This window comes from Thunnus thynnus, chromosome 5 (genome assembly GCF_963924715.1).
Source record: "Thunnus thynnus chromosome 5, fThuThy2.1, whole genome shotgun sequence".
In the NCBI taxonomy this organism is placed as follows: domain Eukaryota; kingdom Metazoa; phylum Chordata; class Actinopteri; order Scombriformes; family Scombridae; genus Thunnus; species Thunnus thynnus.
Genome location: NC_089521.1, coordinates 5,619,598 through 5,636,459, shown reverse-complemented (window position 1 = coordinate 5,636,459; position 16,862 = coordinate 5,619,598). Strand labels below are relative to the sequence as shown.

Here is a 16,862-nt window from a genome sequence, read left to right as displayed (position 1 = left end):
TGTCCTCAGGATTAATAAATTATCTGTATTTTGAGGAAATTATTTTGTTTCATCTCTATGACTCAGTACACAGACTGAAGTGTTTAGCCTAAGCTTAGCACAAACTGTTGATGTATGTTGTGTATTTAACTTGACACATGTATGTACAGAAAGCTCAGACATATTGCTAGCCAATTGGCTAGCTAACAAGGTAAAACATGTACATTGGACAATCTAGGAGTTGTTGGAGGCTATACATATATTTGCTGTTTTGGTGGGGGCTAGCTGCTTCCCCTTTCTTCCAGTGTTTGTGCTAAGCTAGGCTAAGCTAGGCTCTTGGACATATTTTGGGATATAGAGAGATGAAATTGATATAGATCTTTTCATGATAAGACCGCAAACGAGCAAATTAGTTAAAATGACTACTAGTATTCCTTTAAAGGTGGTACTTGTAGCATTTTACTATAACTATCAATATTTCATTGTCAAATGAATTGCGATACCTGTTATTGATCTCACAGCATTTGAGTTTCTCCAATTTACAATCCACATTTCCCATAAACCCTGAGGTAAGATGTTGATAGTCTTTTTTTTTGACAGCACTTATACTAACACCTTCAGATTAATATGCCAGCATTTTATTGATGTTAAGAGTCTTTACCTGGCATGTCTTATCTGCTCGTTTACAAGACTGCCTGTTGTCTTTGCCTGTCAAACTGCTTCTCTGTCAATCTGTTGGTTTACACATCTGTCTCTCTGCCTTATCTCTCTAGGTGTCTGTCTATGATCCAGTGGCTGTCTCTCTCTGTCTCATTTTGTGGCAATCATTGCCTGTCTGTCTGTGGGCATTTTCTCTGTCATTGTTTTATTCTGTCCTTTTGAATATTTGTTTAAACTCTGTGTGGTGCTGTAATTGGGTGTACCAACCCTTCATTTCATGAACCCTGATATATATACCCCTTAAGTTTTTCCTTTAAACCCTTTTAGTTTAAAAAGTTTAAAAGTTCTGTTGGTCTTGACTGAACAATATGAGTTGCAATTTCGACCCACAGGTGGATCTGCAAGCTTAAGTCATTAAAGGGAAGTAAGGACACGCAGTCAGATTGTGCAAACTTCAGCTTATGTACAGTATGCTGAGGAGGATATTTAGAGGGCAGTAGCTCATGCACAAGAGGGGGCTTGAATTATTTTTGGGGAGGGACAGAGTGTCCTTGTTTAAAGTAGGGTGCCACTTTATGCATGCTTAAAGCAGATAAACCCAGATCTCAATACAAAAAGTGCTTGAATGAGCCAATTTCATGAGGGCAGTCAGAGCACTAGAGGGAAAAAAAAATCAGTGGGTCCGCTATGAAGTTAAATTTGGCGTCTCAGCCCACGGCATGCCTTTTTCGTGGCATGAGACCTTCATACTTTTGTCGTTGACTACTCAATTGTGCATTCAATTATATAGTCAGATTGATGTTTATCTCTCTACAAATAGCTGACATCTACATGTAAGTGCCTGCCTTTAAAAATAGTTAAGACCCACAATTTGCGCTAGACTTAAGATGGATAGCACGTTTCCCAGTGTTTGAGATGAGGAAGTGTAAATCATGTCGGAAGAAGTTAACATGCGGATTTAACTAATTCAGTAAGTAACAAAGTGGCAATGTTCTGAATATTTAGTGTAAGTTCAGGACATACGTACAGTCAAGGTCACTGATGCAGGTTGCTGGTTTTCTAGGATATCCAACTTCACATTACCAACCAAACTGTACATACAGTTGTAGCGTGGCCTGCATACACCAGCTCTCACCAGCTGTGACTCTGTGATACACACACACACACACAGAAATACCTAACCCAGATTCAGATAGCAGCATAGCCCAGGACAGGACAGCCTTTCTCTCTCTCTCTCTCTTTCTCTCTCTCTCTCTTCCTCTCTTTCTCTTTGTCCCAGAACAGATCAGCAGGGTATTTCCTTGTGGAACACCAGGAGAAACCCTGAGAGGTGAAACACAGTCACAGGATAATTGCTGCAGATATTCTTTCATAGAGCAAAGTGAAAGCACTGTGGAAAACTGGCTCAAAGATAATGGGGCTCTTTGTTCAACTTTCCTGAAGTATGTGTGTTTCAAAAAATGGCCTATGCTGTTTTTAATGTTTATTCAACTTCTAATATTTAATGTACATGTCAGGAGCCAGAGGGGTCAAAGGTCAGGTTCGGCCTAAAGCAGAATCCTGGATCCACAAAGGCATGTCAGCTGTCCACGTACATGATGTTACAGTAAATCCTGGATTTGTTTGTGTGTGTGTGTGTGTGTATGTGTATGTTGATGAAAGGCTGATGTGCCCTGATCACTGTTGTCACATGTGCTGATGTAACTAATGTGGCATCAGGCTACCTGTGATTAGTTAGTACCAGATAAACACACCAGTGACTCACTCTGCTTTGTGGACGGAGCCATTCACTGCAATCCATGACCTGGTTTCATCAGCGAGCCTAAAGCCCAACACACACACACAAACACACACACACACTCTCTCTCTCACACGAATGCACATGCACATAGACACACACTATTAGCCATGAGGCAAACCGGAAAGCTCTGTTAGATATTCAGGTATGAATCTACCGCATCATCAGCTGGTTCAGAGTAATGACAGAGATGATGGAAGAGCTTAGTGCATGAGTCCCGGATTAGACTTTCTCCCCCTTTCTCTCTCCTCACCTCAGTATGTTTATCTTCCTCTGCATGTATCTCTTGGTTCTCTTTGTCTCCCTTGTCCTCCTTTATCCCTCTTGTCCTTTTAGCCTTGGTATCCCTGCTCATCACCGTGTCTTCTTAAGGTGCTACATATAGCATTATAAACATCAACATAGAGAGCCATAGTGCTGATGTCACGTCTTTCATTGGTCTTTCTGAAAAAATGAAGCGTGTTGATTGGATTTACTGTCCATAAACCTCAGGAACACACAAATCGGCACACACAGCACTTGCTACTAGAAGAAACCTTCGTGATTTTACCAAAGTTGAACAACAATTACTTTTGAGCATACAAAGAAATACAGCTCCCATGAAAATTAAGTTTATTAAGTTATTATTAAGTTATCGTAACTTGATTTAGTCCATATCCATTATATTCACCAATACTTGATTCTACAGTCCTTTTTCCAACTGTTAAGCTGTAGTCCCTGCTGTCTGAAAACTTCGACAGTGTCCAATCCTCTCAGTTCTGCTGTCATTACAGACATGTCTGAACTAACCAAGGCCTCTTGACTTGTCCATCGACTCGCCTCTTCTTTTGGGCAGTGTAATTTATCCCGCAATGGTCTAAGGTTTGTGGGACAGGGTGTTCATAAGGCAGCTAAAAACAGATTTAACTGAATGAACAACAACATTGAATTTTTAAAAAAAAATCACCATCATCCTTATCTAGACAAATGAATGAACCACACAAAATACTTTTGAGTACAGCTATGTTACAAGGCTGGATTTCTACTTTTTTACATTATTACAAATTTCAATGGGATTTTGAATGAGGTTTGCTTACTTCTGGAACAAAACCCCAACGTTCCGGTTTCACTTCAGGTCTCTTTACGTTTTCAATTTAAGTGATTGTGACACTTAATTCACCATCAGTCATGGTCTCTCAAGCTTTGGATTTCTCCTCAAGCCGAAGTGGTGTGCATGGAGCTATACAATAGTAGTAGTAGTCAGAGCAATACTTTAGACTTAGTCTTTTGTTCTTTCAGCCAAAAACCAAAAACACATGAGCAAAATTCTGATTAAACAGTTTGTTCATTTTTACACTGTGTTTTTGCTCTTATGTAAGCTGAAATTGTTAGCATGTCCAGCTAACCAGCGTACAACCTACAGTAGTAATCTAGCGTTACTTTCAAAGCCAAGGAGCACATCATTTAGCTAATGAAATGCTCCTTGACTTGTCAGGAGCATAGCTATAGCTACATTATTTTGTGGGACTATAGGTCACGTTTGAAAAATCCCAAGATGGTGCCAAGATGGTGCTATATCAGAGTTTAGAGTAACTTTAGCACCTGACCTTTTCTCTTGTAGCAGTGACACTGATTGAAAATACAATGCACCTTTATTTTCATGTCTTCCACGAGGATGATCAACTGGACAGGATGCTAACTTTTTTTGTCTGAACCATGCAGCTTTAGCCTCAGAATTTCGAGTGGTAAATCTGCATGTTGTGGTCCCGCTAGAATGGAAAATTTGGTGTAGCAACAGTAATTCAGTAGTCCAGGGCTTTGAAGTGTCACTTACCGTAAACATATGGTCAAACTCGTTGGTTGGTCGGTCAGTCGACCATTTTGGTCCAATAGTTTCTGAAATATCTCAACAGCTAATTTTATACAGACATTCATGTACCACAGAGCACAAATCCTACTGACTTTGGTGATACCCTGACCCCTCCTCTATAGCCCCTATGACATTGACATTTTTGGTTTTAAGTGAAACTTTTGGATAGCTTGCCATGAAATATGGTACAAATATCCATGGTGCCCAGAGAATGAACCCCAATGACTTTGGTGATCCCTTGACTTTTGACTTTTGCAATAAACTGTGTTCCACTGTTATGCTTTACATCATACAGACCTCTTCAAATGTTAATGTGGACATTAGAATTTTTAAAATGCTAACACGGCCATATCAGCATGGTAAAATACCAATGAAAGTTGATATAATAATATTGAATAATCACCCAGCCCTACATGAAACCACAGTGGAGACAATGGGCAACCGTGTCTCATGCCAGTGGTATTTTCAGTGATAGTGGTTCTCAAAAATACAGTAACACCACATTTCTCTTAAATCCTGTCCCTTCCCATCATAAAGAAAGCATAGCTCCTAGTCCTCCCTCCCCTCCTCAAGCTTTAATGTAGAGGTTGTCAATCTTTCAGGCACTGCTGTAATTAAGCTGTCTCACAATTAATCTGGTAATGATTCATTGATGTTGACTACGTAACACCTTTTAACTCTGTCGTCTTTCTTCCTTTTTCCAGTCTCTTCCTGTGCCATTCTCCATGACACCCTCACCCTCTGTACCTCTCCTTTCTCTGCTACTCTCCTCCCTCCCTCCCTCCTCATCACCCCACTCAATCTCCCTTTCTTTTCTCCATTCTTGCCTTCTATCTGCAACTCTTTCTCTTTTTTCTTTTGGACAGGATGTTGTGTTGTATAATCAAGCTTCCTTTGAACAGGCAGTTCTTTTCTGTCCAGGCAGTTGATTCATCCAGAAACAGGTTGTTCCTGGGGAAGACAGGAGTGGGACAAGAAGTTATGGAGTAACAGATGTGAACGAAAGAGAGAGAGAGAGAGAGAGACAGAGAGAGAGAAATAGGTGAAGGGAGTTTTTTGTGTTGTGGTGTGAGCACCAAGGTGAGAGCAGGTTGTGCCAGATTAGCAATAGTGTGTTAACATGAGAAGCTTTGTATTCATAACCTTGCGAATAGCGAGATTGCCTGTAATGTATGTCCACGTGTGATTATATCATGTGAAGCAGCATGACAATCTTCTCTCTCCTTACACCTCACCTCCCACACAACCAACAGGCATGCACTCACACGAACGGTGGTGTTGAGTATACTGTGGGCCTGGCATAGCAGCGCTGGCAGAGAGTGCAGAGAGGGGCAAAGAGAAACAGAGAGGCAGAGAAGAAAAAATCAATAGCCATCGACATGCAACACTGCATCAAGACTGTTACTGCCCAGAGAGAGAGAGAGAGAGAGAGAGAGAGAGGGGGGAGGGAGGAAGAGAGCGAGGCGGGGATGGCGAGGCTATTGTACCAAGCCCTTCAAAAGACAGAGAAAGATAGGTGAATGGAAAGAGATAGACCAAGATGTGAAGAGGGTTGTAATTGAGATCTATTTGATATAACTGGAGAGAAAGAAAGAAATAGAGGTTGGGACAGGAGAAAAGATGAAAAGGGGATTGTGATTTGAAGAAGGTATGACCAATTAGGGAGAGGCAGAAATGAAAATGGAGAGAAATAAAAGAAAGAGTGAGAGATATGAAAAGGAGACTGTAATGGAGCAGTTAGAGAGATGAAGGAGATGTGAGAAGCGCGACAGGCACCAGCAGTGAGATCAATTGTTTTGTGATAGTAAACACATTTACAAGCAAAAGATTACAGCTCCTGTGAATAGCTGAATATATACTGACTCATCATACTTGGTAATAATTGTCCTCCCTTAGATACTGTGTGAGGTACAGTATCATGTAATATGTTGATGCATACATGCTGTTTGTGGTCTTGGTGTGTGTGTGTGTGTGTATGAGTTTCTCACCCTCTGGTTCAGGTGTCTGAGATGCAAGATAATGAGATTCGTCAGCCATAACAAGACACAATGGAATAACTCAGATACAGTACAGATGAAGCGGTGATGTGTTCTTTTAATAATGATACCTGAGAATAAATGATGGCTATGTGTTCAACTGTGATGTGTTTGTATATTAAATTAAATAATAAATTTAAATTTCAATAATAATAGTAAGAAGATGTTACTAGGGCCTGTAAACAGTGGTTACCATAGCATTGTGCGCTGCATACAAAGTTTTCTCCAAAGTGTTTTACACTGAAAAGAATGAGCTGAGAATGAAGAGACTGAACTGAGCGGTTGTGTAAATGGTTGGCGTGTTCAGGCAGAACACAATGCAAATTTTCACCGTGCATCGTTTGTGTGAGTTTGACCACTAGATAGTTGTGTTTATTCACCCCAAGCAGCCGATGTACCAACTGTATGTTAGCTGTGAGCTAGCTAGCAGCAGACCTGCTGACTGTATCTGTGGTTGTGTTCAGTTCAACTCCTGAACTCAGAACTCACCGGAAACTCTGGTTCTTTCTGTTATTCTCCACCAGTCTGTCTCCTTTTCCCTCTCCTCTCTGTACTAATATGAAGCACATCTGTAAAACCCTGTATACACGCAAATTTCATGCCCAACTTGAAACATTTCTGACCACTACCTAGCCACATCCCTGAAAAATAGTGACAGAAAATGCAACAAGTGATGGACACAGCTGTACAAGTTGCTGTAAGTCGACTTATAGAAATATAAATCAACAAATTTCTTTGATCAGTAAAATTGACTTCAATGTTGATTGAAAATAGTGCTCAGCGGCATGGATACATCACTTGCTACTGATGAGTTTGGGAAAAGCAAAACAAAATAACCCCACCTCCCAACAAGAAGTCAACTAACATGAACTTAATGTCTGGCTGAATAAATGAATGATATCAAATCAAATCAAATGGCAATTCAGTCTGATAATTAGGCTATATTGACATTAAAATGGTTACATTGAAAACGCTGTTTTCATTAAGTTCTCATTCACACTGAGATGCCCCTGTGTCATGAAAAGGCATATCAACACTCAGCTCTACACTCCTGCAAGTGGTTGCTCTTTAATGTACTCTGGGCTTTGACCTGAGATAAGGGGAAAACTGCATTTTCCTATTGTGCACCTTGGGCATGAAATAACCTGCAAAAAGATCTCAAATTAGAAACCTTTATATATCCATTGATGAATTTAAGAGCATCATAAAGAATGTGGTGATGGAGGCATGTAGTTATTTTTTCTTGAGCGGCCACTGTGTTTGAATAGATGTTCTTCTTTTTTATTGTGAATTTTTGTACATCATATTGTACATGTTGCATTTTAATATGCTGTGATTTTGTACAGCTGCTACCTCGGCCAGGTCTCTCTTGTATAAGAGATTTTTGATCTGAATGGGACTTCCTAGTAAAATAAAGGCAAAATAAAAAAATAAAATAAAATGGGGTTAGAATCTAATCTAAATCTGTTCTTCTTTGTGTAACGTTCAGCACACAACAAAACTGGGCATCACAGCTGACATCTGGTGCGGAGTGGTGCAGTCAGCTGGTTAAACCTCCACTCTGTCCCTTCCTGCTCTCTGTGATCACCCAAACTGTGTTCTAATACAGCTAAACTCATGAGTTGGCTCTTGTCTTTTACATGTTTTCTCCCTTAGTTGTCAGACAACTGAATGCATATAAAATAGTGGCTTGACCACTGCTTATAAATGCTACCTCAGACACTGATCAAATCAGTATTCTATGATCGCAAAGTTGTCTGGCAAAATAAAGAGAAACACACCTTGGGGGTGACACACATTTTGTCTGATCGGCTATACTGACATGTATGTTCTCATTTTAAAAGTTTGATTTATATTGAAATCTATCCGTTGTGTTTCCTGTCTTCTGTGTTTCAGGACGGCTCATGCGCAGGGTAAAGCAGAGGCAGCGGTAGGAGCAGCTCAGAAAGCCCAGGAGGAGAGTCGTATGGCCAGAGTCACAGCCAAGCAGTTCTCCCCTTCTTTCCAGCACCCAGGAAACGGTGAGTACACACACACACACACACACACACTCAACAAAATCACCACACACTCCTATTCCTGTATGCAGCACATGTCCATATCCATGTGTATAGATATATCCACAAACCCAGCCAAGCAGATGTATAACACGTTTGTGTGCACATGCATGAACAAACGAAACACATGCACGTCTGTGTGTGTATGTGTCGGTGATAAAGGTCAGAGTCAGCCACCCTCCAGCTTTGCGTTTCTGCCTCTGTCACTCACACCTGTAAAGCACTGCAGGTAGCCAACCCACAACAACATGCACCGCTCAGTGATGTGACGCACACACGCACACACACCGACTTCATGACACATACTGTACACTCCCACACAGATACCTGAGATGACAGTGATTGTTCTTTTGCCATCTATTCTGCTCTCAACGTCTGCCTGTTTCTCACGCAGCTAAAAACCACCTCATGTTATTGTTAGGACATCTATGTCAACAAGCATCAGCGCTGACATTTTGCAACATGTTTGTGTTGATATGAACATCCTCTAGCTGACTGTTTCCCTTGTGTCTATTCACAGATTAAATCTAAGGGACAGTATGAAAATGATTAAGGGGTTTGAGGGGGTCAGAGAAGGGGGACGATTCAGATTTTTTTATTTTTTTTTGTGCTGAAGGCAGGGTAGTTTTAATTTTTTGGGGTTTCTTTTTTACCCTTTTCTCATTTCTGATTCATTCTTGCCTGTGAAATGTATTGTGAAAAGAAAAATCAAATAGTTACATCACAAAGTATGTAGTGGTGTTTTGATATTTAACTTTTGGAACAGCTGTCTGGAAGAAATGTCTCCAACATACCCGACTATGCGACTTAAGCCTCATGTTGTTGATTTGCCTTTTTGTATGAAGTCAGACATCATACATATCAGGCTACATCATCATTTGTATTTATTAATTTATTAATTTTTCTTCTTTTTATGTGCATTTTATATCTTTATTCGATCGCAAGAGATAGACAGGAAATGCACACTGTATATTTTTACCAAGTGAAAATCCAAGTAGTGGGGGAAAAGCCCATCACATGCCTCCTTTCGCTCAGTCTGTGGCTGTAAAAACAGATTACTTATCATCTCTTTTTTAAAAAAATAGAGAGTAATGGCTGTAATATTCACCATTTTTTTTACTTTGCCATAAATATATTATTTTAAGATATAGGGGAGGGGTATTGAGTTTTTTCACGGGGATGATCTAAAGAAAATATTATTAACTTTGGGGAGGGTCTATAAAATAAAAGACAAGACCTTCAAGAACCCTCCTTCACACTCCAATAATTTTGATACAGTGCCTAACATGTACTAAGATTATATGCATGTAAATATCATTTTTGTTTCATTGTTGGCAGAACTAATACTTATTTTGTGGGTAAACAAGTTTAAAATAGTAAGCAGCGATGGCGGTGTATGCAAACAAGCGTTGGGACAGCTTCATAGCTTCTTCACCTCACCTCCTCCTTAAATGTCATCTTTCTGATGTCATCCATCTTTTGCAGGCATGGAGGTGCAGCGTCCAAAACGTCAGGTGTCCAGCGAGATGGAGGGTGAGGGGTTGTCGAGTAGCGCTGGCACCGCAGACAGCCCCGACCTCTATGTGAAGAGTGCGGGCTCGGATGACCCCTCAAATGCCACCCCCGACCTCAGTCCCCCTTCTTCCTCACCACCCCACACCCCGCCTCCCCCTGCCCGGCCGGCCCAGCGCAGCAAGAGTGCCCGCTTCCACCGGCAGAGCGCCGTGGACCACGGGGACAAGGGAAAAGAGGCGGGTGAGAAAGGTGGGGGAGGAGGGCAGACGGAGATCCAGGTGTTGATGGAGGGAGGTGGCGGAGGAGGGAAGGGGGAATACTCACGGGCCAACAGCTGGACCGAGGACAAGAGGAGAGGGATGTTGTCGAAAGGAGGAGGTGGGCTCAGTGGACGAGGAGCGAGCCGGACCAACGGGCACAAACACAGCTCCTCCAATCACAAGTCCCGGGAGCACGGCTCATCCAATCACAGACAGGCCAGAGGAGACAAGTGGACGGAGTCGTCCTCATCTGCCTCTTGGACGTCCGGGCACAGGGGTGTGCACAGCAGGGGAGGCAGGCTGCTAGAGCAGGATGAGGAGAAAATTAGCAACTATGAGATGGAGATGAAGCCTTTACAGCCCAGAGACTCCACTACCCACAAGCCCCATGGGCATGGGGAGGAGAAACACGGGCACAGTCATGCTCATGGAGAGGGGCGTTCGCACACTGTGCAGCGACAGAGGCATAAGAACCGTGATGGGAGGGAAGGAAGAGAGGGGAAAGAGGGGAGGGAGGGGGGTAAAGACTCAGTGCACAAGCTGGACAGTGTACGACCGGGGGAGAAGATGGATTCCCGGCCTCTACGTCGGGACCTCACCCTCTCCCCCCCTCTGAAGTCCTCCCCCATCACGCCAGAGCAGCAGGACCACAGCCTCATGCAGACCAAAGGCAACTCGGTAAGTCTCTTACAACGCTGATTAACACAACTCTTACTCACAAACAAAATGCTCACCCAACTTTCATTACCTTCACCTCACCAGCCACTGTGAATAAACACTGCAACTTCAAATTTCTGGTCCTTCAGACATTCAAAAATTAGATCTTTGCAGAGTTGCTTTTGAGTTGTTGAGTTGAGTTCTTAATTTGTTTTGGTTCAGCTTTACACATAATTAGGTAATGGCTCAGTGTCTAAAAAGAAATCTGTTTTGACTTGTTTTCATAGACATGGCCATCATTTAGGTTGGTCATGATTAGATTTTATCTGAGGATGTGATGCCTGTGACAGACAGAGTCACTGAGTCCACTGGGGAAAACAACATAACATGTTCATCTTCATGTTCACTGTTTATATGATGCAGTTAAATTGGGCTCTTGGAACCTGTTTGTGTTGCTAAGCCTAATAAACCATTGCAAAATGATCTCTAATAGAGTTGCTGCATCGCCGTATCTCTACAGTTATAGTAAATTATTGTAATAACTGAAGTGGACAGAAACAAACACAATTAGACAATTAGAGAAGAGTAGGATTGAAAACCAGAAATTTTCTTCAATAAATGGAGTGAGAGGCCTGCAAAAACCAACATGTCCATCTTGAAATTTGTCAGTGATGATGGTAGGGCTGTAGTCTCCTGGTCGACTAGTCGGTTGGTAGATATGCTCTAGTCCGACTAAATTCTCATTGGTCGAATAATCACGTGTTATTTTCGTAAGGAGAAAAGTGCTACATCAATAGCTTTCCAGGATTAATCCATTATTTCCTGTGGCGGGAGGAACAGACTAACAAATTACCTGTGAAAACGGGGGTGTATTCAAAACACCCCCAACCTAATGGAGACTGCTGGGTCTAACTGTACTCAACATTTACTGAGCGTTTACTGAACGTACTGAATCAGTGTTTCTCCTATAATTATAAAAACAAGAACCCCTGCCAGACCAAAAAAACATTTTTTTTAATGCCAAAAATAAAGCAAAATATCCATTAATTCAGAAATCAATAGCATTTGGGAGCCTCTGTGCAGCGCTGTTCCAAAACCTGAGTCAACCTCTGTGTCGTTGCCCGGGAAACTATTGGTAGCATAAATCCGTTAAGGAATACGGCATTGCGTAATATGTTTACGTAGCAAGTGGGAAAGAGCGAGCGGCAGGAAAGTGATGGTGAAGGCGAGTGGAGCAGAGGAAAAGGTTAGCAGTAAGTTGTCAGTCTGGCAGAAAATGTACAGTACAGACTACAGTGTGTCAGTTAATAAATGCTGCAGATTGTCAAGACCAAGAAAAGTCATGTATGTTGTTTCCCCAACTTCTGGAAAAGTAAAGAGAGTTAGCTCCAAAGTTAGCAACAATGGGTTAGCCTAAGCTGAAGACGCTAAACAGAGAAATAAAGAACAGAGAAAGGTGTGGCTGCTGAGTTCACTCTGTCCCGTAACATCCAACTTACCCGCCCAACTAATCGATCAGTTGAAGGTTATGTGTGATTTCAGTGGACCAAGATTTTCTTTACAGCCCTAGATGATGTACACTCCCAACATAACTCCCATATGTTAGCCATAACCATTAGCTTTAATATGCAGCCATAACAGTCTCCACTCTTCTGGGAAGGCTTTCCACCAGATTTTGGAGCAGGGATTTGCTCCCATTCAGCCACAAGCATTAGTGAGGTCCAACACTGATGTTGGGTGATAGAGTGTGGCTCACAGTCGGCGTTCCAGTTCATCCCAAAGGTGTTAGATGGGGTTGAGGTCAGGGCTTTGTGCAGGCCTGTCAGGTTCTTCTACACCAAAAACATTTCTTAAAGGACCTGCTTTGTGCACAAGGGTGTTGTTATGTTGAAAAAAGTTGGAAGCACACTATTGTCTAAAATAATGTTGCTATCTCCTATAGTTTGAAGGCACCCAGCCAGCCCCAGAACAAAATTACACATAAGTATGTGGACACTTTGTCACTGTCATGTAAAGCGAATATATTTCTCAATACATTTCCTTAGATTTCCTTAGATTTCTACACAGCTTCGTTTGCCTTTAATAACAGACATGACAACGGCTGTATGCTGCATTGCTCATATCTGTCATGTCACTGCCACACATTGATTTGACTAAAAGGATTTGTTGCCCACTGTCATGAGGATATATCCCATCCCTAGTGACATAACACAATGTTATCCCACATATTAAGATAATCCTGGGGGAGAGGCACAAGGTTTAACCTTGTGAAATAAAGAAAGATTTTTTTGTACTATGAGCAAGCAGGGGGATTACACCAGTTATAATATAATTTTTTGGCTGCGTCTTGACTCATGCTGGTTGACGGCCCCAACCACGCTAATCCTGGATGATAATACGGTAGCAGCATTAGCTAATGAAACCAACAGGAAAAGCAGAAGACGTGGAAACCGCACATCATACGCTACAGACATGCACTGAGCACATTATGAGTACAAGCTCTCTCTCACACACACACAACATACAAACACTTAACATGTGTTTCAACTGTTAAATACAGTTCCACGCTCCACACACAACTTGTTCACTTCAATACAAATTTGTCTGCAGCAGTGTGATGACTCTAGTACGGTGAATGAAGTTGGTGATTTATTAGTTTAGTGGCTGCTACCTCCCATCACATGAGGACATGAAGCCTTAAACACACACACACAGACACGCACACACACACACAGATATACAGGCGGAGAAACCCAGCGGTCCGCTCTGCACCTTAGTAACAGCAGATTGGCAAACTAGCCCCTTCCTCACAGACAGCCCCCTATTGGTTAACCAGCGCTCTGTTGCTAGGGAACAGCTTATGCCTTGCTTCAACGGCGGCCAATCGGTGGGTGTGTATCAGTGACAGGGGGGCGGGGGGTGGGTGGAGGTGGGGTGTGTGTTTGCAGCCGCAGAGAAGCAAGTGAGATTTGGTTCACAGGTTCACAGCATACACAGATACTATCACACTCAAGATAAATACACACAGGGAATGCTGCGAACACCATGGGAACACTGTTGCTGCTCTGACACACAGACATGTGCCGCCACACACACACACACAGAAACACACACACACACACACACACACATACACACACACACAGGTCGTCCTCTTATCAATCAATTATACTTTACTTATTTGGTGCAAGATTGTAATACAAAAGTGCATGGTACAGAAATGATATAAAGATGCTTACTCTTTTTCCTGTATCCTGTATAGCATGAAACCACTGCACCAAAATAGCACTGTACCTCTGTGTCCACTCAAAGACATCAACCAGTCATCATCATGGAGCACAGAAATGAACCTTTGTGCATCCCAAAGGCTCATATTTATAGGAACAACAACTCTGTAAGATGTGTCCCCAGACAGCCAAGTCTTTCAGTCCCTATCCTCTCTAAGCCGTGGCCCACAATAACAATAAGCAACATGATGACAAAGATCTAAAAAGTAAAGAAATAAAAATAATATGTTAAAATTTTACTTGAAAATGCAGACAATTTTTGATGTTGTCAGGTGCTGTAGTTGGCTGGCCCTGAGGACCACAGACTAATAAAAACCTGCTTCTCCACTGGATTTAAGATTTTAGGATGGTAGATTATGGAAAGTCCAGTGCTAGAGGCATGAACAGATTTATCAGGGACCTATAAAATATATTCAACATGTGATCAGTCACTAGTCCAAGGAGTCATGTGAAAACCAAGGGCAGAATCTTAAATGTACAAAGAATAATCTACTACCAAAGAGATGGTGCAGATGATCCTTGTCAGCACACATGCTGTTGGTCTGATTGTCTAAGGCTTTTTTGGATAGGTCACAAAAGAAAGCCTTACAGTTGTCAAGCCTGCAAGTGATAAAAGCACACATAGGTCTCTTGGTATCTGTGTGGGAGAGATATGGCTGTACTTTTGTAGTAATTCCTAAGATGATAAAAGGCAATGTTGGCCATATTTTGTATGTGGGGTCCAAAATTCAGATGAGGATCAAAAAGCACACCAAGGTTAGTAGCTTGGGGCTTGATGTTTTGTGTCAAGGATTTTAACAGGCTCTGTCTCAGAGTTTGGGTTCTAATTAGTAGACCTTCTGTCTTTGATCAATTGTAGAAATGTTTGTGACATAAAAGAGCTGACCTGATGAACACACTGTTTAGCTGTGTATGCTCTGCATTGTGATCAAAATCAATCTTGTACTCTCTGAAAATATTTTCATTGGTTGTGTTTAAATTCTGAATTACAGTGGTCCTAGAATGGAGCCTTGGGGCATACCACAAGTTAATATTAGCAGCAGAGTAGTCACAAAGTGTCTGCCAAACTAAACCAACTTAAAACTGAAGCATACAGCCTCACACATCTCTATTGCTATATGTACTATTATACGGCAAACAACAAGCCAATGGAAATGCCCTGGGGACAGAAGGACTACAACAAGCCATATTATCACCTTAATAAGTTGCTATGGTTAACATGTTCATCATAGCATGGCTAACACGTGCTTATTTACACATTCGCAGACACAGATTAACGTCAGCATTTATATGGAATCATGATTTTGACCACCTGATGAATGGAAGTCCAATATTCAGTCTCCTTTTAGCTCTCTTTTTGGTCTCCAATATCTGGCTCTTTAGCTACTAGATGTTCATTGTTTTTTACCAGCTAGTTGCTCAGTTTGTAGGTCATTTGGTGTTGGGCAGGTAGCGTTCAGTGACTTTAGCAGGGCTTGTTTTCTAAAAGCTATAATAAGCTAAAGCTCAGAAGAGAAACAGAGATATAATTCTCTGCTGATTTGTCACTGTGAGCAACCCTTTCACATAACACATTGTAATTTGATTCATTATATAAATATAAGAAATATTGATTAGTGGAGCATTAGGTTAAAAAAAAGCTGCTAAAAACTAGCTTTACAATGATTTTACTGAATAAAACCATGAAAAAGGATTAACTTCACAATGGTAGGTCTTACTGCCAGTGGATGACAGTAAGCAGAAAAATGGTTTGTTCTTTGCCAGCACTTTATCCTCAGGACAATAAGTATTTTGTCATAAAAGGTGTTTGTTGAGGTCAAGTGTGCTGGTGGAGAGATTAAGTTGCATTTCTCGATTAACAACAGCAAAGTGGTTCATAGTGTCCAGCAAAGAAAAAAGGACGCCAAACGGGCTCACACTATTTGTCCCATGACTATGCTCAACCAGATCTTTATTATCTCTGAAGAGTACTGCTCTGTGCTCTGTTTATTTTCAGTTATTCACAGCAGGAGGACTAGAAACCAATCTGCGCTGTTGATGTGCTTTTGAAAAGTAAATAGTTGTGAGTTCAGCATTTTCAGTGGTGAGTCTGCAAATTCACCTAGGCATACTTGAGGACTAAAGAAGTAATTGTAGAAAAATAGCTATTTCAAAGTGTTATACCAGTCACTAGAGTAAAATAGATTAATATAGAACTACATCACAGAAAAACAGTCATATAGCCTTTTGTAAACTGACTATAAGATTTACAAAAGCCTGTGGCAGATTTGCCTAAAATTAAGTAAATTGTTACATTTCCTCTAAAACTAGTCATAAGAGTAACCAGAAGAATTCATACAGAAATTTCATAGAAAAGGTGAAAGCCATCCGTTTTACTTATCATTTTCTCCTGACAGGATGGGTATAACACAGTGTGATTTATTTCCCCAAAATTGGTGGGAAAAATTGTTTGTAATTTTTTATATACAGCTGATTTGCTTAGTTTAGCTTAGTTTAGCATAAAGACTTGAAGCAGAGGGGGAACAGCTAACCTACCTCTGTCCAAAGGTAACAAAATCCAACTACCAGCACCTCTAAAGCTTACTAATTAACACATCATATCATCATCATATATGTTTGTTCATCTGTACAAAAACCAAAGAATTAAAAGCACAAGCAAGCTAATGCAAGCTAGTCTAATACTGGCTGTAGCTTCATATTTAACGTGCAGATATGACAGTGATATTGATATTCTCATCTATCTGTTAGAAATTGTACAAAATAA

The 16,862-nt window shown here is 41.2% G+C and overlaps 1 protein-coding gene across 1 annotated transcript in view; it reads left to right on the top strand.

The window, feature by feature from the left end:
* Window positions 1–16,862, top strand: part of jph3b (junctophilin 3b) — a 52,999-nt gene that overhangs the window by 30,549 nt on the left and 5,588 nt on the right. Inside the window, exons 4-5 of the mRNA XM_067588862.1 lie at window positions 8,219–8,343; window positions 9,865–10,832. Of these exons, the coding sequence (XP_067444963.1) occupies window positions 8,219–8,343; window positions 9,865–10,832 (1,093 nt within the window). The remainder of the gene's footprint in view (window positions 1–8,218; window positions 8,344–9,864; window positions 10,833–16,862) is intronic.